The sequence below is a fragment of the Pempheris klunzingeri genome, chromosome 6 (assembly GCF_042242105.1).
Source record: "Pempheris klunzingeri isolate RE-2024b chromosome 6, fPemKlu1.hap1, whole genome shotgun sequence".
Lineage (NCBI taxonomy): Eukaryota > Metazoa > Chordata > Actinopteri > Acropomatiformes > Pempheridae > Pempheris > Pempheris klunzingeri.
The window spans coordinates 17271415-17297532 of record NC_092017.1 but is presented as its reverse complement, the minus strand read 5'-3'; the positions used below and the strand labels follow the sequence as shown (position 1 = coordinate 17297532).

The 26118-nt window shown below is 41.4% G+C and overlaps 1 protein-coding gene across 3 annotated transcripts; it reads right to left on the bottom strand.

The window, feature by feature from the left end:
- Positions 1 to 1251: 1251 nt before the first annotated feature.
- rubcn (rubicon autophagy regulator) lies at positions 1252 to 24381 on the bottom strand. Of its 3 annotated transcripts, none has more exons than XM_070832131.1 (21): positions 24156 to 24381; positions 21000 to 21153; positions 20329 to 20412; positions 18207 to 18366; positions 17884 to 17990; positions 17158 to 17383; positions 15841 to 16260; positions 14170 to 14262; positions 13579 to 13694; positions 13116 to 13314; positions 12386 to 12493; positions 11501 to 11575; positions 8624 to 8684; positions 8155 to 8287; positions 7832 to 7977; positions 7291 to 7355; positions 6833 to 7071; positions 6028 to 6089; positions 5744 to 5897; positions 5509 to 5602; positions 1252 to 2304 (listed from the first exon to the last, which is right to left on the bottom strand). In XM_070832131.1, exons 1-21 carry the CDS (start codon positions 24191 to 24193, stop codon positions 2168 to 2170), a joined length of 2871 nt encoding a protein of 956 aa, XP_070688232.1. In that variant the 5' UTR covers positions 24194 to 24381; the 3' UTR covers positions 1252 to 2167. The 3 variants fall into 3 exon arrangements, with proteins under 3 accessions (XP_070688232.1, XP_070688234.1, XP_070688233.1); XM_070832133.1 differs by having other exon boundaries at positions 24280 to 24371; XM_070832132.1 differs by lacking the exon at positions 11501 to 11575 and having other exon boundaries at positions 24156 to 24380.
- Positions 24382 to 26118: the final 1737 nt, after the last annotated feature.

Genomic DNA, 26118 nt, shown 5'->3' with positions numbered 1-26118 from the left:
CTCAGAACTCACATGCACAGTGAGACAAGTGGACGCTGCTTCATTTCAAGGGAATAACTCGAAGAAATCAATACCAGAAGCCTGTTAGCTTAACTTAGCAACCAACCAACAGAGTATCCAGGAAGTTACTGGTCCGCGCCAAGAAACAGACGGTGCATAACTCCCAAGTTGCCGTTTTTACAAGTTAGTTTTTGTATTAATTAAACAAAATGATATACCTTGATATACCATGTAAATTAGTGAGCTTTAGCAGTATACAGAACCAGGCTAGCTGTTTCCACCTGTTTCCAGTCTTTGTGCTAAGCTAAGCTAACCAGCTGCTGGGCCTAGCCACATATTTAGTGTACATATTTTCCAAAATGTCTAAATAGTCTGTTAAGGGTCAAAAGCCAAGAGGGTTAAAAACCACTGCACTAGAGTGATAAGATCTGTTGGAGGAGAAAACCCACTTAAATATGAAGAATTTCAGTCCAAGAGGTGCTTAATGCATTTTGATAATGATGTTGCTACACGTTCAGAGTATGGCTATTATCTATTTTAACTGTAGCTCTTATCTTATAGCTTCATGGTAGAAACAGTAACATTTCAGGGTGAAGGCTCGTGTTCTTAAAATCGAACAAGAGAAAACAAAACCTGTGAGTGACAACCCAGCTCGCCCCTCCAACAGCAACAGACAGGATCAGTGCAATTTACTGGACTCTCTCATTTATACCAAAACCTACAACGTTAGAAAACAGGCAAGTGCTGATCAGGCTGGTGCAAACCATTTGTGCATGGCTGCATGTACAGCAGGTAGACATGTGCATGCACACACACACGCACGCACACACGCACACTCTTAATCGCATCACTTTTTCTAGTAACCACACACACACACACACACACACACACACACACAAAGCAGCACAACAATGGAGCATTTGCAGTTTAAAATATTTGCAACACTGACTGAACTCCTTTCTGAGGTCCAGTCCTTCTATAAGTTTCCAAAGTGACTCCACGAGCTCCACCAGTCTAAGTTCATTGGTCCCGGACGCACATTCGTGTGGCTAAAATAGCTAAAAACAGGACAGTAAGGAGCGGGGAAAATAATTAATTAGTTAAATATCTTCAATATGTTCAAATTAAAATTAAAATCTCACCATGAAGGGCAGCACTGCCCAAATACAATATCTACACTGAAAATCAGTCAAATCATAACAGAGAAACTTTTAATTGCCATTTGATTTTTTTTTAAAATAGATCCTTTGTTATTTTAATTCACTAAAGAAAAAAAAAAATCAGCTAAGCCAGTAGCCAATAAAATCACCAGTTGAAGCACTTGTCAGAAGCTGCAATTGTGGGAAAGGACGAATATCAAACCTGGGCACAACAGTCTGAACAAATACTTATGTTCTGATCTACTTTAATCTTAAATATATTAGTTTTACCACAGACGAACAAAGTGCCAAGAGGTTTAGTGAATCTCAGGCCCTCTCACACATGTGGTTAACGTCAAATATCACTGTAAGGCAGAGGGCTTCGTCATTCAGACCATCTCACATAAAGAACAATTCTGTGCTGATACTTTTCTGGGTCGTGTCACATGAGTGCAGCGGGGAAGAAAAGGGAAAATAATGTCACAAAGGAGGACAAGTGGGACGCTGTCTGCCACAGGAACTTTTCCAAACTGGTTATTTGAAAAGAAATTGAGTTAAACAACTATTTTAGGAATGAAATAGAGAGGGTGAACTAATGTTTGGTTAAAGATGGAATGTCACTATTCATAAATACATATCCTTAAAGCTATATTTCCTGCCTGAGACATTTTTCTGTAAAAGTTGCTGAATTTTCATTGTTATTCAACTGCGTCTTCAATTCATAACATGATGCCGACACAAAAAGCTACCTCTGTTGATGGAGTAAAGTGCATGTGTGACAGGGGCGTAGCTTACTCTAAATGCAACTGAAAACCAACAGGAGCCACGTTCCTGTTGACCACTCATGTGACACTAACACACAAAATCTGCACATCTGGAAATCTGTAAAGATCAAAGCATTTGTTCGCAGCAAGTGTTGTGACCCAGGTCTGAAGGGACTGGAACGGAAAGAGAGGTGGCCAGCCACTACAATCATGGTCGTATTGTGCTCATCTTCTTCTGTCTCCGAGTTTCTTCCGTTTCCATCACTAGGTCCCACCTCCCTCATCTTCTTGTTCCTCCATGTTTTTGCGCGCCATCCTCTCTCTCCGCTCCGCCAGCCGCTGACATCGAGGGCAGTCTTTGCCCGTCCGGAAGCAGTTGCGATGGTAACACGCATGGCACTCTGAAAAGGGACAAACATCACAAAAACAAGGGTCACTGGCTTGAAAGCATTCACAGGACAGGAGGAAGATAACAGTATTCACAGAGAGCAGCTCCCTTCCGCTAAACAGAACAATGCTGCAGCTCACAAACGATAACCAGTTAAACCGCTTTGCTGAAGGTGTGATGCCTCAACAAGAGCAGCCAATCACAACGAGACCTGGGGGAGGCAGGGTGGGGAGGTGAGTATAAAAGGCAGAGAGGTTAAAGGCAGCAAGGCAGAAGGCAGGAAGAGGGAAGCAGGTATATGGGAGAAAGCTGATATCCTGGGAAACACACACCACACCCTAAACCTGTTCAGACACATCTCATTCTTCCAAACGAGGCCACCAGAGTGCTTTAAACCTCTCCTTGTTTTAACTAATCTGCTCCAACGGATAGTTATGACTGCAGTCCCTGTCTAAATTTTGGTTCTATGTTTCCAAAAAAGACAAGAAAAAAGAAAAAAAAAAAAAAAAAAGTGATGAAAGACAGATAAAATGGCAGGCAACTCAAATTCAAAACGTGTTTATTTGATGTTCACATGAAGATGAAGCTTAAATAATACCAGGCAGGTGTAAAAGTAACTAAAAACATAAATTACACATTCATAGTTAACAAAAACCTAAATATAAACAAAAAGGCTTAAAAACCATCACAGACGAGGCAGCGCAGCAACAGGCAATGTTTCCTCAAGGTTGGGGGGGGGGGAGTCTACAAACGAAACTGATTTCACACAGACGGATGAAATAATGAGCAAAAATCTGCTAAAGTTGTGCTGAAAACAGACTCCTCCACTGGCTCAGGGGGAACATGGCAAACAGACCACTCTTACAATTGTCCAGAAAGAGTTCATGACCAAAGCAAACGTGAAATGTAAACATAAACGAAACATTCATGACCAATACACCATTTTGGTATCATCTACCATCCGTGTGGCCAAGAAGAAGGAGGCTGCGGATCAGAACTCAAAGACGGGAAAACTAAACCACTAAAGACAGCTTGAAGTATGAGTCATCAAGCTTTACAGACCTGTGCCTCCGGGAATCAAAGCCAAAGGCGCCCACCACCAAACAGCTGCCAAATATCTACCCTCATCCACAGATGTGCAACTGTGCAAATATCAGAACCAAAGCCAGGAAACACCAACACCACTGTAGTGCAAGGAAGTGAGAACAAAGTGACAACAGTCGAAGGACCAGTGCAGAAAATGCTTCAATCCACCAGACGTTTGAAAAGTTGTGAGAAGTTAGATTGAAGGTGAAGGCAGAAATATGGAGGTAGCTCAGCGTTTTAGAAAGCCATTTAGAAAACATGCAGATTTGCTTTCTTGCTGACAGTAAGATGAGAAGATGGATTCCACTCTCATATCTGTCTGGGAATTAGGACACTTGAACCGTGAGGACGTCGCCGCACCCAGCCAAGAAACAGTGCGGCACAGAACCCCCATAAAAACAACATCATAACATTTTAATACTTTAAAAAGGATTAAACAAATGAGATATGAGGTGTTAATTAGTGAGCTTTAGGTGTGCTGGTAGGTATGGCTGTATGATATTTTTCCTTGAGACATGAGAGTTTCATCTTTTCACCTAACCGCCTGCTAGAAAGTAAACAACAAAAATGCTGAACTATTCCTTTTACGTTACTTAATAAGATTTCTTCACCAGTTAAACTGACAGAAAGAGGCAAAAAAAAATATTCAGCGTCGACAATGTAGTTACAGCCGTGAATCCCGACGAGAAACTATTTGAAATCTACAGACTATAAACACTGCTAAAACATGTGCAACACGAGTGATAAAATAAACCTTATGTAAGCCTGAAACTTTGTAGACTTTTGCTTGATAAGATCAGGGAAGGTTAATCAATCCTGAAGCTCTCAGTTAAGTGTTGACAACCAATTTGTTACAAGACGCTGTTCACATATCAAACTTTGAGATGTTAAGTGGACTGTAACTTGGCTATTCACTAACTCTTTGCGATTGGATGAGACAGCATTCCTAACGCTTTGCAGCATGACATTGTGCACATCTTAGCTTTCTATTGCTCTTACTCTTCTCCTCCACCTTTCTTGGCACTATAATCTACACCCTGCATCTCTGCACTCTCCGTTTTGCCCTCTTTTTCCGCCCCTTCCCTAATCTTCCTGCCTCTGCTCACTCTCCTGGCTTTGCGATTTTTACGACCTCTCCAGTTGGTCTTAGTCTCTTGGGCTGACTCTGCTTGGCCCTCCTCCCCAGTATCCAGCTCTCTTTTTCCATCAATCTCCCCGCTTCTGTCCTCCTCCCCCCTGCTCCTCCCTCTGGAGAAAACAGCCGACAGTTGCGGACGTTTTAACAACTTTGCAAGTGTAAATTTCTCCAGGTTTTCTGCACCAGATTTGTCTGTTCCAGCCGCCACCGTTTGGCCTTTGTCTAAAGTTTCCTCATTCTCCTCTGCCTCCCTCCTGTCTTTTCCTTCCTTCTCAGTTACTGTTACTTTCTCTAAATACCCTTTTTCATACACTTCCTCTTTCATTTCCATTTTCCCTTCATCCTTCACCTCTCTTTTTGAAAAACTCTTGGTAAGGCCTGCAAACCCTGACACTTTCCAACGTCCTTTCCTCTCTTGACCTATCTCTTCTAGACTTTCCACACTGCTGCATGTTTCACTGTCACTTCTGTCTCCTTTCGAGATGCGCTTCTTTAATCTTTCAATGTGAAGAACCTTTAATAAGTTGACTTTTTCCCATGGTAAATGTCCTTCTCCTCTTTCCTTACTCTTTGCCCTCTCTTTGCTGTATACCTCCCCATGCTGACCAGCTCCTCCCTCTTCTCCTCCTTTATCACACTTAGTCTCTTCCTCCCGCTCTGACTCTGTCCCTCCTGTCATCTCCTGATCTTCCTCACTGCCTTTACTCCTGAAGAAAGTTTTCACCAGTTTTCCAGGAGTGAAAGCTTGAAACATTCCCCCTCTTCCTTGTCTCTCTTCTAATGTGCCACCCCTTACGTCTCCACTCTTCACCTGATCCACATCTAGCTCCAAATCCTCCTCTCCTCCCTCGCCCTCTCTCCTGTCTCGGGAGAGGGCCCTCGCCAGCCTACGAGGTTTAGAGATCTTCCAGTCCCTCCAGGTAAGTGGAATGGAGGGGCGGGGAGAGGGGGCTCTTGAGGCCCCCAGGCCTCCCACCAGCAGAGAGGGCTCACCTTCGCAGCGCTGGCACTTGTTGAGTTGGAAGGGGAAGATGATGTCTTTCTCGTTGCCGCAGAACTCACACACAAAGCCCTTTGCCTGGCACAGCTGGAAGAGATCGAAGCAAAAGTGACAGAAAAAACAGACATTTGATTAAGATCTTCATATTTCACTTGTGTGTTTTATAACTGCAATAATTTAACTGCATAAAGTCTCTGTGTTAAAAGAGAAGGCGCATGGTCATCTTACCACACAGCCAGCTACGTGCAGGGTACCAAGTTTATGCAGTTCTTTCATTCTGGGAGCCAGATCCCCGTTGCGTACAGCACTGAGGTCATTGAGGGAGAAGAGGTGAAGGTCCTCAGTCAGGTGACCTGACATGGTGTCGAACTGGTCCAGCACCCTGAAGGACACACAGGCAGACACATGGAGATGTCTGTCTTTGCAAGAAATGTACTCCTGTGCACAAAGATTTTGAAATTATTGTGAAACTAAAAAAAAAAAAAAAAAACATGCACAAGCAGACATCTTACTCTTTAGCAAAGCGACAGGTCTTGAAGAGATTTTTCATGTGAAACAGCTGCACCCTCAAAACCTAAACAACAAAACAGAGAAAACATTATCTTGCCACTTCAACATGCACTGACAGAAACACACAGACAAACCGTTTAATATGTTGTGGAAGTGACAGGAAGTCCAGGTTCAATTCCCAATTACAGCACCTGTGCTGTTTAAGTGTTCAATATTCAAAGTCCGTCTGTTTTGACACACTTTTGAAAACAATTCTGCACTGAAAAGGTTTTAGCTCTTTTAGCACAATCCTGTCTAATCACGTAACTTAATCACCCTGTTGCCCACATAAGAACATTACATGCTCAGAATTCAAAATAAATCTAATTTAGAGCGCACCAAAAGAAATTAGGTCAACTGATTTATGAATACTAGATAGTAGTTATATATCAACCAGAAGCACAGAGAATGTATTCCTCCTGTCACTACTATACTGTGTATCATAGTGTATACATCCAGTGAACAGCACAGTATGTGTTACACAGGCTACTGTACTACTGCTGGTAACGGCCCAACAGCCCAAGGCAAAGGTTAATAAGGTTAAGTGCCTTCAGCATCACACTTTACTGTTTGTTGTCAATGGTGTAAATGAAGCTATTCATTCTGGATTCCCACCCAGATCATTTGAGTATTTAAGGCAGCAAATTCAGTCACAAGTTTGCCATTTTACAATTAGGATACTTCATGTGTTAAAATCGTAACAGCTAAAATTTACAACCATCTCGTTAATGCCTCATTGCCCCGTCCTGCCGCTGCCTCTGTGCTCACCCTGACATTCTCCAGAGCTTTGATCTTCTTGTACAGGCCACTGTTGATGTCATTGGGGTTGAACAGCGGGTCTCCGGCAATCTTGCTCAGCAAGTCCCGGGCAAAGTTGCTGACATAGTACTTGCTGAAGTCCCACTTCCTCAGCACTCTGCCGGGAACCACCGCCTGGGCGTTCTCATGGCAGCACTGGCAGAAGTAACGGCCGAGGTATTCACAGTAACGCAGTCGCTTGATATAATCTGAAATGTGGCAGCAGAAACACAAGTGGGGTAAGAATCCAGAATAATATAAAAAGTACAAATATTTCTGTTTATACATAAAGTGAATTTCCATAAGAAAACATCCACCGGTTTGAAAAAAAGTCTTACAGTTGCACAGAAAACAAGAACTGAAGCTGTAAAAGTAAATAGAAATTCAGTGTTTTGATATTGTTTAATTAATGGAAACCTGTTCAATACCTGGGTCGATGCGGGTGCCACAGCCAGCGCAGCGGTAGTTCTGTTTAGCCACAACTATCTTCCTCCTGACAGGAAAAGAAAATGCACAGGCAACATACACTTAGTTAGACAAAGAGCAAGAACAAAGCTATATAAACTTTGTTCAGGGGAGCATGACATAATGCTTGCTGCAAAAGAATAAGTATAAATACATATTTCCAAAAAGCAAGATATTGTTTCTCTTTTTGAAAGCCTTAAGCTATATGTGACATGGATAGAACACCTGAAAACAAAGCACAAAGACTTGAATTTTTGCTTGTTGCCTGTTATCACAACACTGACAGGTGTTACATAATTAGATCAAGCCTGCAGTCTTGTATCACTTCTGAAATTGAATAGTACCACTAAATCATTTGAAATCAAGTAGGCGCACCCTACCAATTTCGTTGTAAGTTGCATTTTATTAGCAAACGCTTATCATGCAGTGTTCTGTTGCATGTGTCAAGAGAAAGACGACATTATCAAGTAAAGGGCTGATTAAAAGGGAACAAAAAGGACTCACTTGGGGGCGGGATGAATGTTGAAGATGATCTGCGGTCGGGGCGGCGCCCACTCCAGGTTGCCTCGGACCCGAATCCTCAGCTTGTAGATGTCTGCGTGTTCGCCATCATCAGGCGAGATGGGCAGGGAGTCAGGGATGGGCAGCAGCTGCAAGTTAAGCAAGTTCAAGTTCAGTTTCGTTGTGTGAATCACAGGGAATTTATTTGGAAGAGCTTCTTACTGTAGAGACGCAAGTCTTTCAGTGATAGTAATTTTTGCAGGTTGAGAGCCGTGTGTGGAGACGAGCTATTTCGTTAAGTGCTATGCGTGACCAAGATGCTGTACCTTCTGTGGAGCGTCTTGTTCTGGGACCAGCCAGTCGAGCTCCGAGGCCGCAGGAAGCTGCATGCCCTCAAACTGCCTGAGTAAACCCATGGCAACTGACTCAGCTGAGTTAGACTGGAGGAAGGATGGAGAGCTGAAAGCACACACAGACGGACAGGATATATTTTTACAATATGACATTGTTCAAGTCATTCATCAAGTTTTTCTGTTGTGTAATCCACAGAGCAGACTGAAAATCCCAAATGTGGTCCACATTATTAAAACTGAGACATTTTAGATGAAAGACACCGGTGAAGTCCTTCCTTAATCACCGTTATTTTTTCTGTCAGGACTTCAAGTGATTGTCCAACTGTCACTCCAGACAGACCAGAGTAATTTAGCTTTTATTTATTACAATTCTGCAACATGTCAATCTTTAATTTATCACTAGAGGATTAAGGGAAATGATGACAGTAGCCGTGTTACTTACATGGACTCTGAGCTGAGAAATGACCTGCCACTGGAGCTTACACTGCGCTTAATGTCTGCATCTGAAAGACACAGCAGGAGTAAAATAAAAGAATCAATCCCCTCTAAGCAGTGCATCAGTCACGCATAGATCCACCTGCCTTAGATACTGAAAAGATTCTTAATATTTGACTACAAAAATTTATGATTTGGAGAATTGGAAATATCAGATGATGCACTGGGGAAAAAAAATCCAAAGTAAAATGTAGCAGGCGGCTGGTGGAAGGCACCATTTCCTACAGCTACCTGTAAGCAGCGTTCAATGTTTTAAGAACTGATATGAGAGAGATGTGATCAGACATAAACATAAGAGGAATATAAGAAGACAGTATCTCCTTCAATATACTGAAGTGAAGGTCCCTAAAACCACATTACATCTTTGATTGAATTCAAGCAGTTTTAAATGCAATTTAGCAGAAAGCATGCAGGACACCAAAGAGATTCAAAGGGAAGAGCACTGCAGCAGATTGTTCTTGTAACGCTCCACAAACAGCTTATAAGCAAAGACATTAAGCAGTACAGGTTTGGTAGAACAGGAGGCCGCATGCATGAGTTCTTGTACGACTGCAACAGCTTCTTTCTATCAGAAGATCCTCATTCTTGTTTATTTAGACAAAACACTGGTTAGATTCAGAGCTCCTCTGTTTTACAGCCAGTCAAAGTCAAAGCATTAAAGAGCTGGGTGAGCAAGTTAGTCAGCTGCAGGCTTAAACAAATGCCCTTTGTTGCTTGTGTGCAAAAATAGTTTAGAGTGGAGTGATTGTCGTAAAAAAAAAACACATCAACACGAATCAGATTGGCCTGAATAGTGTGTGAAGATCACCTGACATCATCTGTTTAGGCAGTTTGACTCCAGGTGACACTACAGGCACAGGACAATTTTGATCAGTGACACACAGCAAAAAGCACTTTTGAGAGGACAGGGCGGAACGATCAACATTTGGTATTTTATGTTTGCACCACAGTTAGTGCTGAGTGGTATTTCAGTGTGGTTACTTATTTCTCTTCTTTATCTCTACAGCGTAAACATTCAGTAATCAATTTAATTTCAGAAGGCCCACTTTTGCTATAAAACACTTTGGGAAATCCTACCGTGGCATCTGAGAGAAGTTTGCTTAAGAGCTTAAATGCACTGCGGTTCATGATTACTAGCACACCAAACCAAATATAATGATATTTTTGACCACTTTCCTTGATGCCATATTGTGACTCCACTGGTGCTTTCAGAGGACTTTTACACACAAGAACGTTTTGAAGAACAATCATTTGTGGTTATGATAGTCAAACTAGCATTGTGGATTTTAAATCGATTCAGACATACAGTTTCAGTTTTAGTTCAGTTCTTTTGGACTATGATTGGGTTTCAAGATTTTGTTTAAATTGAGGTTAATTTGGTTAAGAGATGCAATTAAGTTTAAATCATTTGGGATTATTAAAATAGAAAAATGCATTTAATCTTCATCTCATTAAAATGAAACAGTAAAGTAATATATCAGGAAAATGTGTCATTAATGTAGACCAGGAAAACATAGCATTTTTTATCAATACCACAGTATCACCATAGTCAAAATCCAAAGCAAAATCAGAGCTTATTCTGTAGCACAGTGTAATATTAAACTGATAACTGGGATTAGGTGAAGTCATGTGCACTATGAGTCTCAAAGCAGCCTGTGTGCCCCTGATAAAATCATCACTTTGCCAGTGCTATGTGCTGCCATAAGCCGTCAACAAAAACAATTTTTTTTTCCAAAGAGAGACAGCAAGTACTGGGTTGACTTAAAAATTTAAAAAGAACCAGTTGAAAGGACGTGTATGTGACAGCAATCACACCTCATTCTCACAGTAATCACATTGGAGGTGATGAATGATGAGCTGGATGGATAAATGAATGAATGAATAAGTGAATAATCCCTGTTGCCACAGAAAGCCAACTGTTAACTGGCTCATCTCCTCCCATGAGCCTCCCTATAATCTAACAGGTAGAGGCTCATTGGTCCAACCGCACCACCAAAACCCAGGAGCACTCAGCAACAAGCACCAACACAAACAGCCAAGCGTATAATTCAGCCGAGGCGAGGAGTCGGCTGGTTTGACTCCAAACTGAAAACTCCCAGTACTCCCCTCCCTGCTTAGAAAGACAGTTTAGTAGGATACTGGATACCGCAGGGCCATACTAAAATAATAATCCTTTTTATCTAAATAACACGAACCACAACAGCTGTTTTGACTTTTTACAACAGCTGAATATCATTAGTTCAAAGGGAAATAAAGGGATGGTGTTTATTTCCAGCTTTCAGAAGTTTACAGAAGAGGAACTGAACACTGCTATTGTTCAATGTGATTGTAGGTGTTTGGATAGTTCCACATAAGTACAGAACCAGTATGAGCCTGGTTCCTGTTGCTCTTGTGTTTGTTAATCACACTGATAACTTCTGTCTAAAATTATGTATATTTATATCATTCAAGACACTCCTTTTGGGTCAGCTGGCATTAGAAATTAAGTAGTAAAAACGAAAACAAAAATCATTTCCTTTCTTCAGGTTAGTACTGCATGATATCAAGTATCTATAGTAAAGCAGAGTAAAAGTCAGTCAACTAAAACAATAAAAAGTATGAGTATTTTTGAGGTTAACGTCTAACCATCAGCATGATAAAACAAAGACAAAAACTGTAAACGGCAAAAGTTATGGTTAAAGTGCCACCAATTAGCAGGAAGGATTACAGGCAGAAATTTTCAGTTTGGAGTGAAGCCATCAGCTTCCTCTCAGAGGAGCACCGCCACAGTAAACAGTCTGTGTGTAGCTGTGGAGCCCCGCCCACTGGTCCAGCCTGCAGATACCTGAGAAGAGGGAGGCGAGTGACAGGGAGAGGCCGTTCTGAGACACCGCCAGCAGGGACTGACCCTCACAGCCATCTGAGAGACAGAAACTAACACTCAGCACAACCGTCACCACAGGCACAAACATCTTCGACACTCCACAGAGCTGTGTGTCGGCGTCTCGGGGCAAACATCACACAGTGTACTGCGCTGATGCAGTACATGTGGAGGTCATGCAGTTATACAGATGCGACAAACTTTGTACGCTCACTCTGCAGTCCTGAGAAGTGCAGTTACACACAAACATAGTCAAACACAACCCATTCATAAAGTACGTGCACATGTGAAATCCTACAACCCATCCCAATAGTATCAAAGATATACATCTTCGGAAATGTATATGATATTTACATTTGTCAACGCAATTGTTTTAAAATGGCTTAATGAGAACTGCTGGTGCTTTTTCCAGAACAAACACAGCCTGTCAAATTATCATGACCATTAGATATGCCAACTCACACATCTGTAAGGTCAGTATAAACAGTAAAACTGTGACATACAATACAGATGCCTATTCTGTGACTTTTGTACTCAGACTTCCGGGTTTATGGTTCGCAGTAAAAAATGACATATTTGGTGAGTATCATGAAGCAAGTGTGGTGATGAGGTTATGACCTATGACTGGAACAGAAACAAAATCATTCACACATACACATCACTCTGCAGCCTGTTAACCATTGCGTAAAAAGTTGCTGACATACACACAAAGTGTGCAGCGTCATATGTCTGGATTTAAGAGGTTTGGTCACACTGATTAGCAGTTGTGACAATCAAAACCAAAAGCCTTTTGTGTTCACTTCCCCCTGTGTTAATCTTTCCTGGTGTTCCCTCATTCCCTCTCTCTACCTTGTAGCTCGCACTCCTCCACCTCCTCAGCTGAGCCGGAGTCGGACAGGCCCTGGCACGAGTCCTGAGAGCTCCTCCTGGAGCCTCCGCTGTCGGTGGAATGGAAAACTGCAGAGAGGAAGACAACGAGAAAAAACCAAAAATGAGACAGAAATAAAAGACAGAAATCAACAGTAGGAAAGGACACTGTGACGCTGTGACACTGATCTACTGAGCAAGGCGAAAAGCTTTAGCGTTGGCAGCGACAGCAAGCTGTCATTCAAATTTGCATGTTTTGGCAAGAACATTGCACATCCCAGGTTGTCCTAGATGAAGAGAAATGTATGGAAATATGAAACCACCTCAAGTTTATTCATGTTATGGATTGTCTTAAGTAAAGCACTGTAAATGGATTAATGGACACAGCTAGCAGCACAGGTATGCCAAACTGAAATCAAAGCACACCTGGCACCATTAGGTCCACATTGGGAAGTAGTTAGTTGGCAAAGAGGATGTAAGTTCTGTTTGTAAGTAGTCTGACATTTGTGGTTCATTAATAGTTAAGGAGTATTTTGACTAATCAATTTCAGTAGGTAGCTCTTCTACTGCAGTGCTTATTACAGAGGAGAATATATTTAATTAAGCTACCGAGATGCAAAGATTGTGTCACTGTCATGTCCATCTACTGAAAGCACATTCACAAGGAACTATCTTTCCATTTAGCAGCCCTCCACTGCTCATGCTGCCTTACTGTGCTGGGAGGTTGCGCAGGGCGGCAGGCGGCTGCGTCGGATCTGCTGCCTCCGCAGACGGATTTTCTGCTTGAGCTGCTGAATCTCACAGTCGCTGTCTCCCTCCTCCTCGCCCTCCTCCTCCTGACGCCGTAGGTTATACTTCATCAGCTCGATGGCAGCAATAAGGGACTCTGAAATGCTGAAATGAGCGTTCTCCTACAGAACAGAGAAAAGCATTAATCAATCAGAGGAGGAGGCATATTGACTTAAATGTAATTCCTAATTTAGCACATATCTGCTGAATTTTAGTACAAGGTTCTTAAATATAATCAGCACCTGTAAAGTGCTCTGAACTAGACTAACTTGTATGAAAACTGTATATAATCACAATACAAACTAAACTGATCAACTGATTGAAAGAGCAATCAGCACCAACACTAGTCAGAATGAGTCAAGAGTTAAATTGGACCAAACCCCGACCTTCTCAAGGTCAGCACAGCTGCCAAAGTCCTGCTCTGACAGGTAGCTGATGAGGCTCTGACCCTCCGATGGCTTCCTGAACATCCCATCGGAAACGCTGCTGTACTGGGACCCATCTGAAGAGACCAAAGCATGTACACAGAGAAAACATGACACCAATATACAAAACAGAAACAGGACAGAGAAAATGTATTTTCTGAACCTAAGTGTGTTTCTATTAGATTTTTAATGTAATCTCTTTTACCTTTCAAAATGAGTTTTTGGTTTTAAAACAAAATAAAAAGCTCTACGCTCTTAGATAAGCTGCCTAATAAAACTTCAACCCTTCTATGACCTTCCTACTTGGGTCCACAGTGTCACGTTTATGGATCAGGTGACTCACTCGCTGCATTCATATTCAGGAACTCAAAGCTCATTTTTCTTGAAGGAACATTTCATGTCAGCTTTCCTGTCCAACTTCCTCCCATTTTTAAGTTTGCTTAGACTTTCTTTGCATCACTCCAAAATCTCTAAATCACTGGATAAGAGCGGAGTTTTTTTCTACAACATAAAACGTCTAAAAGTAATTTTTTAGAAAATCAGAAAACTCACGAGACTCCATGTAGAGGGAACTGGGGGAGCTGACATCGCTGCACTGAGTAGAGAAAGGGCTGTAGTCCTTCATACGGCCATCTGCTGCTGATTCTAGGAGAAAAATAGTCAATGTTAACGGCCTCTAATCACCTAAATGCTAGAGTCACTTCAGTAAACACATTCTTTAAAATTGATGTGAACATGCAGCAATAAAACAATCAATAAAATCTATGGAGATGGTTCATTTTATTGCACACAGAAACAAAAATGTGACTGCTGACCTTTGCCAGTGTAACGGCTTCACTGTACTTTATTTACAGTCAGTCCACACCCTGTACATTTAACAATGCACAGAAATGCGCTTTGCTTCATCTTTGACATTCACACTTTGATTGTTATGGAAAATTCTAAATTTCAATGGCAGTACTCCTATCAGGGCATCACTAGCATCACTGTAATGAAATGAACGCATTCACACACAGTTTTTATATGACTTCTGTGATAAAACAATAATAGGTCATGAAAAATGGCTTCACCACGTCAATTTGACCTGAGTAACACAAACCAAAGGTACATGTTATGAGCTGAAGGCAGGACTTGAAATGAGAGGGATGGAGAGAGCTCTTTAGCATGCAGAGGAAAAAAGAAAACAGGGGTGGGGGGGTGTCAAGTGATGGAGCACAGTGGAACTGCACTGCCAACCTGCTACCGGATCTTCTATGATTATGGTGATTTTTCGGTGGGCCCCTCCTTTGCACAAACAGTAAAAAGAGAGGAGAGAGAGATAGAGCAGAAAGAGAGAAAGTTACCTCAAGCCAAGAAGGGGAACAGTGAGCAAAGAGAACAGAGATGTTAATTCTGAAATTTTTAAAAGCCTCAGACAGGAAGTGCACACTTTCCAAGAAAGAAGATGGCCAAGCCACATCTTACAGAGCAACAAATAAACACTGTGCTGGTACTCCACCATTTACACGTCACCTTCAGTTTATGCAAACATTGTACAGAAAAACAAATTGCTAACAGGTATGTTTCCATCACCTCCAGAACGCTGAAGCCTCTCTCTAAGGAAATGTAATCCTGGTAATTATATTATCAGCAGATTTCAGCTGATTGTTCTAAGTAGAACAAACAATGATATGTTTGAGTACTTTGTGCTGCATGTTGACAGATTACAGTCATTGCATTAAAGAAGAAATTAGTCAACTATTTACTTTTCTAAAGTTGAAGTACTTCATTACAGTTAATACTGCATCAACTTTTCTGTAAATAAACAAACAAGTCAAACTGGACTAAATGCTCATATCTGCTGCAGTTTGAAAAATGTAATGCACAAATTCTTTAGTACTCAAAGATATTAAAATGGCAGACCTTTTGAGGACTGTCTGACATTGCTACAGAACACAATAAGAAATACTAAGTCTTCAGTTAACTCATTGTCACCCAATTTGGCCACTCTAATTCAATACAACATAACTAAGATACAATTAGGTGGAGGTAGCCCACATGGATTAAAGCAGGAAAATAATTGCGGCTCTGAAAAGTTTTCCTGGGGAAAATGTGTACAATGTATTGAATTAAGTATTAAATGAATTAAAAACTGCTCAGTGCCTGAAATCAGTCGTGGTGTCTGAGAACTTTGAGAAATGATCCCAGCCATTCTCACATCAGTTAACGTTCAAGCTTACTTACCGTTCCTGAGTTTCTGATTGATTCCTGTGTCAGAAAATGAGCGTGCGTGTCCTCGGGACCCCTGGCCCGGCCCCCTCTGACCCTCTGAGAAAGAGGAGCGTCTGGGTGGGGGCTGAGCTAGCGAACCCCGTTGCAGGGACTGGTCCTGGGTCTCGCCCTGCTCGCTGCTTAGGGTGGAGCTTCTGGAATCACGGCGACTGCGCTGCCCCAGGTTACCAATAGCCAGGTACTCCGGGCCGTCGTCATAGTCCCCATCACCAGAGTCCCCGACCTCAGGCTGAAGGGAGGTGGGGGTGGGGGACTCTGTGAGAGAGATGCATGGGACAGGGTCAGGAGGTGATGTCACACCCCGCTCACTCTCCCCCGGCCTGGACACACACACCCAGGGAACTTCCAGGCTGCTGGCTGAAGAGGTAGTGTCTGCAGCAGAACAGGTTGATAAGGTGAAATGGATTGAGACACAAGCTTTACAAAAGCAGAAAAACATACAGTGATGAGGCTGCTTCTCTGTCACTTCCCTTTCATTTGCTCTAGTTGAGCTCATGTGGAATGGACAAGAGTTACAGATCGTTTTAACCCAAAAAAGTAACAAATATGTTCAAATATGTTACAGAAAAAGCACTCCAAACCAGTTATCTATTTTAGGGAGCACAGCCAGTTTGGGACATTGAGTTTGCGGCTGTCTCAAGACATTCTTCAATAACTCATCTTGTCCACAAACAATCAGGCCTGTGTATGGTTAAGCCAGTCAGTCTATTCACATACAAACTGTAGAGCATTCATAGTGCCATCCCCCAACCTCACCCTTATGTCCCTGTATGTACTGATTAGTGAATAACGACCATTTTCTATTCATTTGATTCACTCAATGTTCGGCCTCAAAATACTTCACTTAGACACAAACACATGAAGTCTGGTCCAACACTATACTGTTTGCTGAAATATGAAATCATTCTGTGGAATAACCTTGCTAAATTTCTGATCCTAAAATGACCACAAACCTATTTAAACCTCAATGACCTAAAGTGTCCTCCACGTGATTCTACCATTAATGACCTTCTGACCTTCCTGTTGTTGTTACAGGGCAAGCAAACTAATTTTCCAAATCAGAATAAATGACAAGTGAAACGAAGACAGATCAACTGCTATCTGTCTACCTACCTAGAGAGTAATTATTAGGGCACATTTAGTTGAACCTCATAAAAACTATATATATGATAGAGAAAAGCATTCAGCAAAAGAAACTACACATTAAAAGCATCATGTTCCAAATCAAAAAACCCATTTAAAAACTATACTTGTCATCCTTTTCCTCACTTGTGTTGTTGCCGTTTTGGGATCCGACTCCCGTAGTGTTCCCAGAGTTGTGGCTGGTGGCGACTGCTTCCCTGAGGGAACAGTTGGAGGTGGTGAGCCTGCGATTTAAAGGTTCTCCTCTGGGAGCCGTGTCGGCACTCCTCCAAGCCCCTCCAGCCCCTGGCAGCACACACAGGCTCTGGCTCTTCAACAGGCCCAGACATGGTGGGCCCTTCAGAGGGGACAGCTGTGGGGTGAAAAGGGAGAAATAATAAAATTTAAGGTGAAATCCAATACACTTCTGAAATTCTCCTTTGTCTTGCCTTAGTTTTGAGTGGCCTTCTAAACAGGAAGCTACGACAGATGGGGAAAACATAACACTGCTCATTAAAGAGTGATAATAACGGTGTGAAGCACCATAAGACTGCCATAAGAAATCCCAAATCTATTTATATCCATTTTAAAATCAGATTCCAGCATAATTACAGTGATAACAGTATGGTATAGTACTTCTTTGTTTTATTGGTTTGTGGTCTATTGATTGGTTAGTTTTCCTGCTAATTTCTTATCATTATCTGGATTTTATGCAGTCTATGTGTGTACAAATACAAAATAAAACATAACATAAACCCAACAAAATATCCATAAATAGACAATGCACAAAAAATTAAAAACAGAATGATAATGGACGAGATATAAAAGCGACAAAGTGGACAGACTTCATTGAAGTCAATTCACAAGACCCACCCCGACAGTGTCTATTTGGGCGAGGAGTTTAGGATTATTCTGCTCCACAGCTTCCAGACACTGGAACATGGCGGTCACATGGGGCTCGCTCAGCAAAAAGGCGTCATCTGACAGAGACAAGGGGAGAAAGGCAAAGAGAGGTTAGGAGATAAGATAATGAGAGCGATAATTAATTAGTGGGACAAGACTGAAGACACAAGAGAAAAGTGAAAGAGGTGAGAAAGCTGGGCACCAAGGGAACTGAGTAACAGAGAGTCATTTTAGCTGCTTCTTACTTAACCAACGTCTTCTATATTGAACTAAATAATTAATGTGAAACTCACCGTTATAGTATTTACGTGTATGTCCCAGATGCCGGAGCAGAGGTCTGAGTTGAGCCGAGAGCTTGTGAACCTGTAAGCTGTGAAGCAGCCAGCGCTCTGCCTTGTAGCTTTCACCCGCGCTCTTCATCCCGCTGCTCACTACTGGCTCCAGGTGACTGAACTGAAGACGGGGAGAGAGAACGAGCAAAGGGCAGAAAGATGTGTGAAATAAAAGCATATTGGGAGGGGGGAGGTAGATAGGAAATAGGTTGGCAGGGGTGCAAACAGCAGAGTGACAGATGCTATTCATATGAATAAAAAGAACAACACGTGGTTCTTCTTTTGTTCTTTTTTGTCACACGCCGGCCAGCATCATGAGCTCTTGCTCCTGTAAACATACTGCTGTTTGAGTGCAGCCCAATGAAGTTGACAGTTTGTTTGATACTCCAACTACTTGGTTGAAAAAGCAATGTAGAAATGGTGAAGAGACAAGTCTAACATGGTGTGATGCAAATGAAAGGCTTGACAGGCTAAACAGAGTGAACAATGAGTGGACAGAGGAGTGAGAAAAACATATCAGCACTAAAGTAAAAGAGGGCAGACAAGATATTCACAACCAATCGTCACATGTTGATCACATCATGGCTGAAAGCTCTGTAAGGCCTGCTGGTCACAAAGAGGAAGTAATGAAGATACTAAGTACTCCAAATCCCTTTATTGTTGCACAATCATGTTTACACTTGAAAGAGCAGAAAGGGGTTGAAGGCTGACTGTTCTCCAAAAACACAAAAAGTCAGGTAATCAACAGGTAATCTAGGAGGTGTAGCAACTCAAACCAACTCACCAAACTCTAGTTCCAACTTGCAACAAGGAGGAGTCATGGCAGAGAGGAACAAACGGTTTCATTTCACAATGAAAACTTACGACATCGCTCGCTTTGATGTCTGTAAGATTATAACTAAGGGTGGAAACACTGGCAGTATGCTGACACATCTCTCTATACTACATTGGCTTAAATTCCAGGAATGCCAGAGTCACAGCCATGTCTTTTCTCTACTCTGTGACTAAACTGTGTTCAGACTTAGAGATAATAAAAACACTTGTGTGGACGCTAAAAACCTGTGTAGGCCTACTTTTCCACCCCCACAAAGGAAACTGATGACAAATCAATAAGGGAATCAATTTGTGTTTCCCAGTCCTGGTCCTGGAGGCCCACTGCCCTGCATGTTTTACATGTTTCCCTGCTCCAACACATGTTATTCAAATGAGTGGGTCATTATCCAGGTTCTGAAGAGCTTGACGATTCCCAGGACCAGGATTTGTCCTGAGAACAGTGTCATATAGAAACAAAATAATGGCATTGGTATAAATAAAATCTTAGCAATTTCCATTGCTAAGCAACTCTGCTATGGGCATCTGAACTATGTCAGGTATTTACTGACTTTGCACATCACAAATTTACAAAAGAAGGAACTATTGTTTTTGTCTGGCAGACAGACAGGCTCTCAAATTCACAACCTATTATCACTGTCCAACAAGCAAAGTGAAACACAATTTATCAGGTAATGAGGATTAGTTTCTCACTGGAGCAAACGCATCTATAGTTATTTGCTAACTCTGCAGCCCAGCTACTGTGCTTTCACAAGTAAACCAGTTTATTCTCTCCGAAAAGTGATAACTCAGAGTTCTAGGTTGTGGAAATAGGAGAGGCGCATTGGTTGTTGTGTGTGAAATGAATTAGAGAACTGAAACACACCAGCAGTAGTTAACGGTAAATGTGGAACCTGAACATCTCTCAAAAAAAAAAGTGACATTACATTTCTCCAGTTGAAGGGAACCTGCATGTGATTATAGGTGGTGCCACACACCATATTTTATATTACCGTGTAACCCAATTCTTGGGGCATAATGAAACTGCAGCACAAAGTAAGTTCACAATATGAAAGCTCAAAGTCTGTCCATCATAAACTAAACAGCTAATAACGGAAATCTCTGTGAGAAATAACAGCCCAAAGACAGGTAGCAATGTTTACGTATGTGTTCACATAAACTTGCCTCCCATTACAAATGGAGGAGATTTGTTTGCTGACTAAACATGACCACATTTACATACCACCCTGCGTGTGGCTGGCAGTGACCATACCTGTTCGACGTGCGAGGCGAGGTGGGGGCTGATGTAGCGAACACACCACACAAACGGCCAGTAGTCTCTCTGCTTGTAGTACACCTGCAACACCAAAGCAGCTGTTAGCATGACCCAGTTACAGAGAATACCAGCTTCAACAAACACAATAGGCCAGTATGGAAGCATTACCCTTTAGCATGTGATATAATGGGCCAAATCCATTCCTGTCAACCTATGGGTATGTGAGAAACTTTACTATTATCTAAAGTTATTACTTCTATATGTAGATTGTCAGTGATGTCTGTCTTAGCATCTGTGGCTGCAATCAGACTGACTTCAGTTCAACACTACTCTCATACACTTCCCACCAAACCAGAATGTGATATCACAGGTACAACACAGGTGGTCTGGAGATACTGAGCAGACCGATACTGCAGTTTGCTGCCTGAGAGTGTGGTATTGTGGGGTTATGGGACACACCTTCAGTGACTCCTCCATGTTCAAATAACAGTTGTTTCTATTGACAAGATAACAGATAAACTAATGCTAACTTTGGCCTGCTAATCTGCCACAGCTAGCTGGAGGTCACACAGAAAGTGATCAGTAATGTGTTTACAGATTGCATGACAAACAAATCAATTCAAAAGGCAGAGTGGTATCACTATCAGTCCCGTCTGCTGAGCTCTGACCTGCTCATTCTTCAGTCCATGGCTCAGGATGTTGTTCATGTCCTTGTGGAGCCGCTGCAGGCCACCGTAGCGTGACCACACGTTGGGGTTGTTGGTGGACACAAGACCCTCCACCGTGGTCTTCAGGCTGGACAGTAACTTCCAGTGCTCCCTCCTGTGAGGAAAACAGGGCAGCGGGACAGAGGGAGGAAGTTTAGGAATGAGGAAGGAGGTAAAGAAGTGCTAGTGTTAGCAGAGTTGTGGCTTAAATCATTACTCACATGAACAAAAATACTTTTCCCAAAATTTTAAATCGTGTCTTCAGCATTTTAGTCACAATAACCCAGTTTTAAACTGCACTCAGTGCAGACCATCAATAAATGTGCTGGCAGCGTCACTGCATCCTGGCCCAAATAGACAGATGCATAAAGAAACACTGCCCCACTTCCTCCAAATAAACAAAATGTTAACAAGAGTCCAGAAGCTGTTGGTGAAGCACAAGCTGAAACTTTTCTGACCCATTAGTGGCATTTATGATACATAACCATTACCCTACATTATCCATACAAATTCTGCCTTAAGAAGAACTCTGAGTGTGAGGGTAAGTTTTTTTCATGCAAGCAGAAAGTCTCAATGTTGATATAATTTATTACAAGCCACAAATAATACCATTGATATGCAGCTCAGGGAGTCAAACCTTATCTTTAGATAAGATAAGATAAAGCTATGGAAAGCTGACAATGTCTAAAAGTGTTGAACACAAAACAAAACTATTTTAGGGCACATTCCCCCAAAGCCGTAAAATGCTGGCTCATATCCAGGATTTCCTCTTTTTTCCCTTAAGTCAGCAGCCAAACTTAATGCTATTGAGAACATGTCAAAGAACTGCAGTGGGACGAAAAAAAATCTGTCATCAGATGGTACACTGAGGGACAGACTTGAGGGAGTACTCTTTGAATATAGAATAACTGAACTGGTCATCTGCTACTTAAATAATATATTATACTATGTGGATGCTTTAGAAAACTATAAGAATACGCCCCAGAACATAATTCATTGTATTGAAATATATCAATTAAAATGAACGTCCAAAAGTAAATCCAGCACAGGAAAAGGCCCACTCTGTTTTATACTAGATCAATTTAGACAATGTAGTCATATAGCCGAACTGAATAACACACAACTGCTCATTATTTTATTCATCGTCTCAGAGAAAGCCGAGTGTCTGGTGGAGGGGTAGGAGAAGGCCATGAAACCTATGAATAACACATTTATGAACACAAAAAGTATTTTTTTTAAATATATATATATATATATATATATATATATATATATATATAGTGCTGAGCAGCAGCATCACGAGTTCAGCTATCAAGCAAACAAATCAAATCACATCATGCAACAAGGTATGGCTGAACGTTAAGAGAACATTCTCCACATACTGCCGAGCATGAGGCATTTATGCAACAAAAGAGGTGTGTGTGACATGCGTTATGTGTATAGTGTGTGTGTGTGTGTGGGGGGGGGGGGGGGGGGGGTTCTACTAGAAAAGCATCAGCACAGATCTGTTTGTATAATCTGTACTCTCCAATCTTAAACAAGCAAAGAGGATATCAGAGTTGTCATGGTGTACCCAGTTCATCAAACCACAAAGTGTAAATAGACTGGGTCCAACTCTCCTCATCATCTGTTTACCCATAACGGAATTTCTACAGCGCTGATACAGAGATGAACAGTTTTTACTGATACATGTTTATATAAAACGTATTTAAAATATGCATGTGAAACACAAAACATTTTGTAATCTTTATTTGATGGGCTTAATAAAAATGGTTTCATATTTTCTATAAAATACTTAATATAATATAAAATACTTTTGTGTTGTGTGTATTTTTGTATTTTGTTGAAAATGCTCTGTGTAGTGGCATCCCATGTTTATTTTAGTTTATTAGTTAAAATATCTTCTGAATATTTTAGGAATTGATCTTCAGGTACTCCGCCTCAAATCAGGGAACTTATTGGACTTTCCACTTTCTTGTTTTTAACTTGAGAAGAACATATCACATGATCTACACAACTTCATAGAAAACAAAAGGAGGCATTTTTAGTGGAATTTATTAGTGGAGTCTATTTTTTTTAGTCTATTTATATTCTAACCTTATATGGGCTTGTAAAATGTGAAGCATGTCCAGACTTTTGAGAGGTACTATATCATTTATCTAAGTAAATGTACTATTCATGTGGAAAAAAAGCTAAATATGTAGCCAAGCCTGGTGATTTCATGTTGCCTTGGATGTATATTTTTGTATTTTTAAAATACATTTCACATACTTACATGTACATCATTTTTATTTTTTATATCTGTTACAATGCTTGGTTGCTTTAATTTGTAGTTTAATTTGATACACTTACAATATGTGTATTTTTTTTTGCCAATCTGAACATAAAACACTCAAACTTCTGATGTTGCATTAATGACTTGAGTGTCTGTCCACTGCTCAGACTACAGTGTGAGTCACGTTATTTCCCCTTAAACTCTTCCCGTTATGTGTAACACTAATGTGTTACTTTAGAGGTCTACTGACAGCTTGTGTAAGAATAAAATAAGCACTTTAGCTTGCTGAATCGCCCAAAACTTTACACCCAGTAAGGAAAGTTTAGTTTCCATTAAAAGAGGGAAAATATCCTGTAATGAAACAATAACCTTACAACGAGCAGATGACAGTTTGACAGCTAACGTTAGCTGTTAGCTAGGAGCTAATTTAACTAAAAGTTAGCACTAATAACGCTATCTAGGTGGATAATTAACAAATGTGCGAATTACTTTATTGCTACAAAGCTTTCAGTAATTGGTCACTCAGTTGACATTTGTTGTTAAACAGGTTGACAAGTCTGGTTAATGTTGTTTCCTCCCAGTTGTCAAAGCTTGACATGCCAGGTTAGCCTAGCATAGCTTCGCTGCTAGCACAGCAGCTAGCTAGCACATAACAAGATTAAAAAAGGCTCCGTTTAAATTAGTTGCCGCTGCGCTAATCATTTCTCTGCTTTTGTTAAACTATCGATCATGTTCTGGGTGGTACAGGGTCTGGTTCTGTTGTTTGTATAACGTTAACCACAGCCACTCTCAGCTAGCCCTCAGCTAGCCGGGCACCCAGCTCAGCCCTGCCCGTCTCTCACCTGCGCTCCTCCGCCTCTTCCTCCGCCGACATCTCCATGTCCTCGGGGCGGAATCGAGTACCGTACAAAGCTGCCAGCTTCGCCGATAACTCCCTTGGTCTTATTCAACGCGACGTGGTTTTACCCCAGTAGCAGGGCAGCTTGAAATAGTTACCCGGACTTCCAGCCTTCCGCCATCTCTGCCCTGCCTGTCCGAGCTGTGGATCAAAACAGTGGAGGCCGCCACATGACCTGCTACCGTCAGCCGGTGGGCGGAGGTGTTGTTCTCTTCTTCCTGTAGCTTTATCTGCAGCTGGTGTCCTGAATGGTGCATTACTGCCCCCTTCTGGAGTCACTTCACTCCTGCACTTACACCACTCACTCACCTCCACACTGACATGCAGCTGTGCACGAATACACCCAAAGCACTTCATACACTTCAACTCGTGCACCCAAATACTACAGCATGTCACAACACTTTATCATTCATCATGTAATGACTATAAAAAACACTAAGAACAAGGTATGGCAAGGCACATTCATTTGTATAGCACCCTTAAGACACAAAGCAATTCAAAGTGCTTTGCAGGGACGTAAAATGCAATAAAAACAAGGCACGGACACATTAAATTGCATGTAAAAGATAATAAAAGCGCAAGAAAATAAACAGTTAAAGCTTAAGAGAAGATGCATTAAAAGACAATAAATGCATGTGTAGGAATAGTTAAAGATTGAAAGAAGTTATGTAGCTCTATAATTGGAAAGCCACAGTAAACAGTAATGCTTTAAGGCCTGATTTAAATGCACTGGCAACAGCTTGTATTTTGTCACTATTCTGGCCTATGTGTGTGTAAAACTGAGTCTTCTTCTTCTTCTTCTTCTTCAGCTATTGTCTTTGTAAAAGTATCTTGTATTCGTGTATCTATTTATCAATATGTACGTGACAGAGATTCATACATCAACTAAAATCAAATCGCAGTAAAAGAGAAATTAATGGCTTTATCAGTGAAAACAACTGAATAAAAAACTGTAAGAACAATATGAATATGAGTGATTAAAAACGTGAAGACGGTGGCAATTGATAAAATAAGCACTTAAAGCTTGGGATTGTCTCTGTACGAATGTTTGGCGCCTGCAGGGTGACTATGAGATGAATCAGAAATGCTGCAATATTCATTTTTTGCAGAGAGTAATTCCAAATACTAACAAAATGAAACTAAAGCAATTCCAGTAATGCAATGCAAAGATATACAGACTCATTCTACATACTTGTGTAGGAGAGCTACAGATACATCAGTGCCAGGCAGCCCAGTCTTCTGCATTTGGCCTCAAAATCTCATCCACTTCCCACCGTCTGGTGTCTCTTGAAATCCACGGGGGAAATAATCTTTCTGAGGCCTGATTCGTCCCCGGCTGTCTTCTGCAGGTAGGTCCAAACATCCACTGCGTCCAAGACATCTGATCATGTGGCTGCTGCTCATAAAGCTGCCACTTCAATGAGGAGGAGAATCCCTCTGTGGCGTTGAGGCCTGAAGACCTTTTATGTAGACGTACATCAAGAAAACAGGCGCTCAGTGTCCCAATAAGGAGTTTATGCATTTTTCTTCTTCTATTTCTCTTCTTGGGTTCTCAATGTAAACTGAACAATTTTGACAATAGCATATAAATGTAAAAAATTGAGTGAAAATACAGTTTTGGACCGAGAAAACAGTTCATGAAATTTGAAAGATGTGGTCACTTAATGTTTTTACTTACTTTTACTTCCCCCATGCACACTGTGAACAAGTGAACTCCTACAGAGGAATGTGACTTGTCAAAAACCTGTAAGAAATTTAAACTTTAATTCCATATTTCAGCTCTGTGTTTAGGAGCTGCAGCTGCAGAACCTCCATTATCTGTTCCTGGATCTGTTGATCCATCAGTAGAAACCTGCACAGACTGAATATTTACATTCCTTATAAAACCCACTCCTTAAATCTGTACT

Bases quoted from the DNA above. Each gene is read 5' to 3' on its own strand.
- rubcn (XM_070832131.1), bottom strand. From the start codon at position 24,193: ATGGAGATGTCGGCGGAGGAAGAGGCGGAGGAGCGCAG. The intron at 20,413-20,999 runs GTCAGAGCTCAG...TTGGTGTTGCAG, and splicing joins ATGGACTGAAGAATGAGCAG to GTGTACTACAAGCAGAGAGA. The intron at 2,305-5,508 runs GTGAGCCCTCTC...GTCCCTTTTCAG, and splicing joins CAAGTGCCAGCGCTGCGAAG to AGTGCCATGCGTGTTACCAT.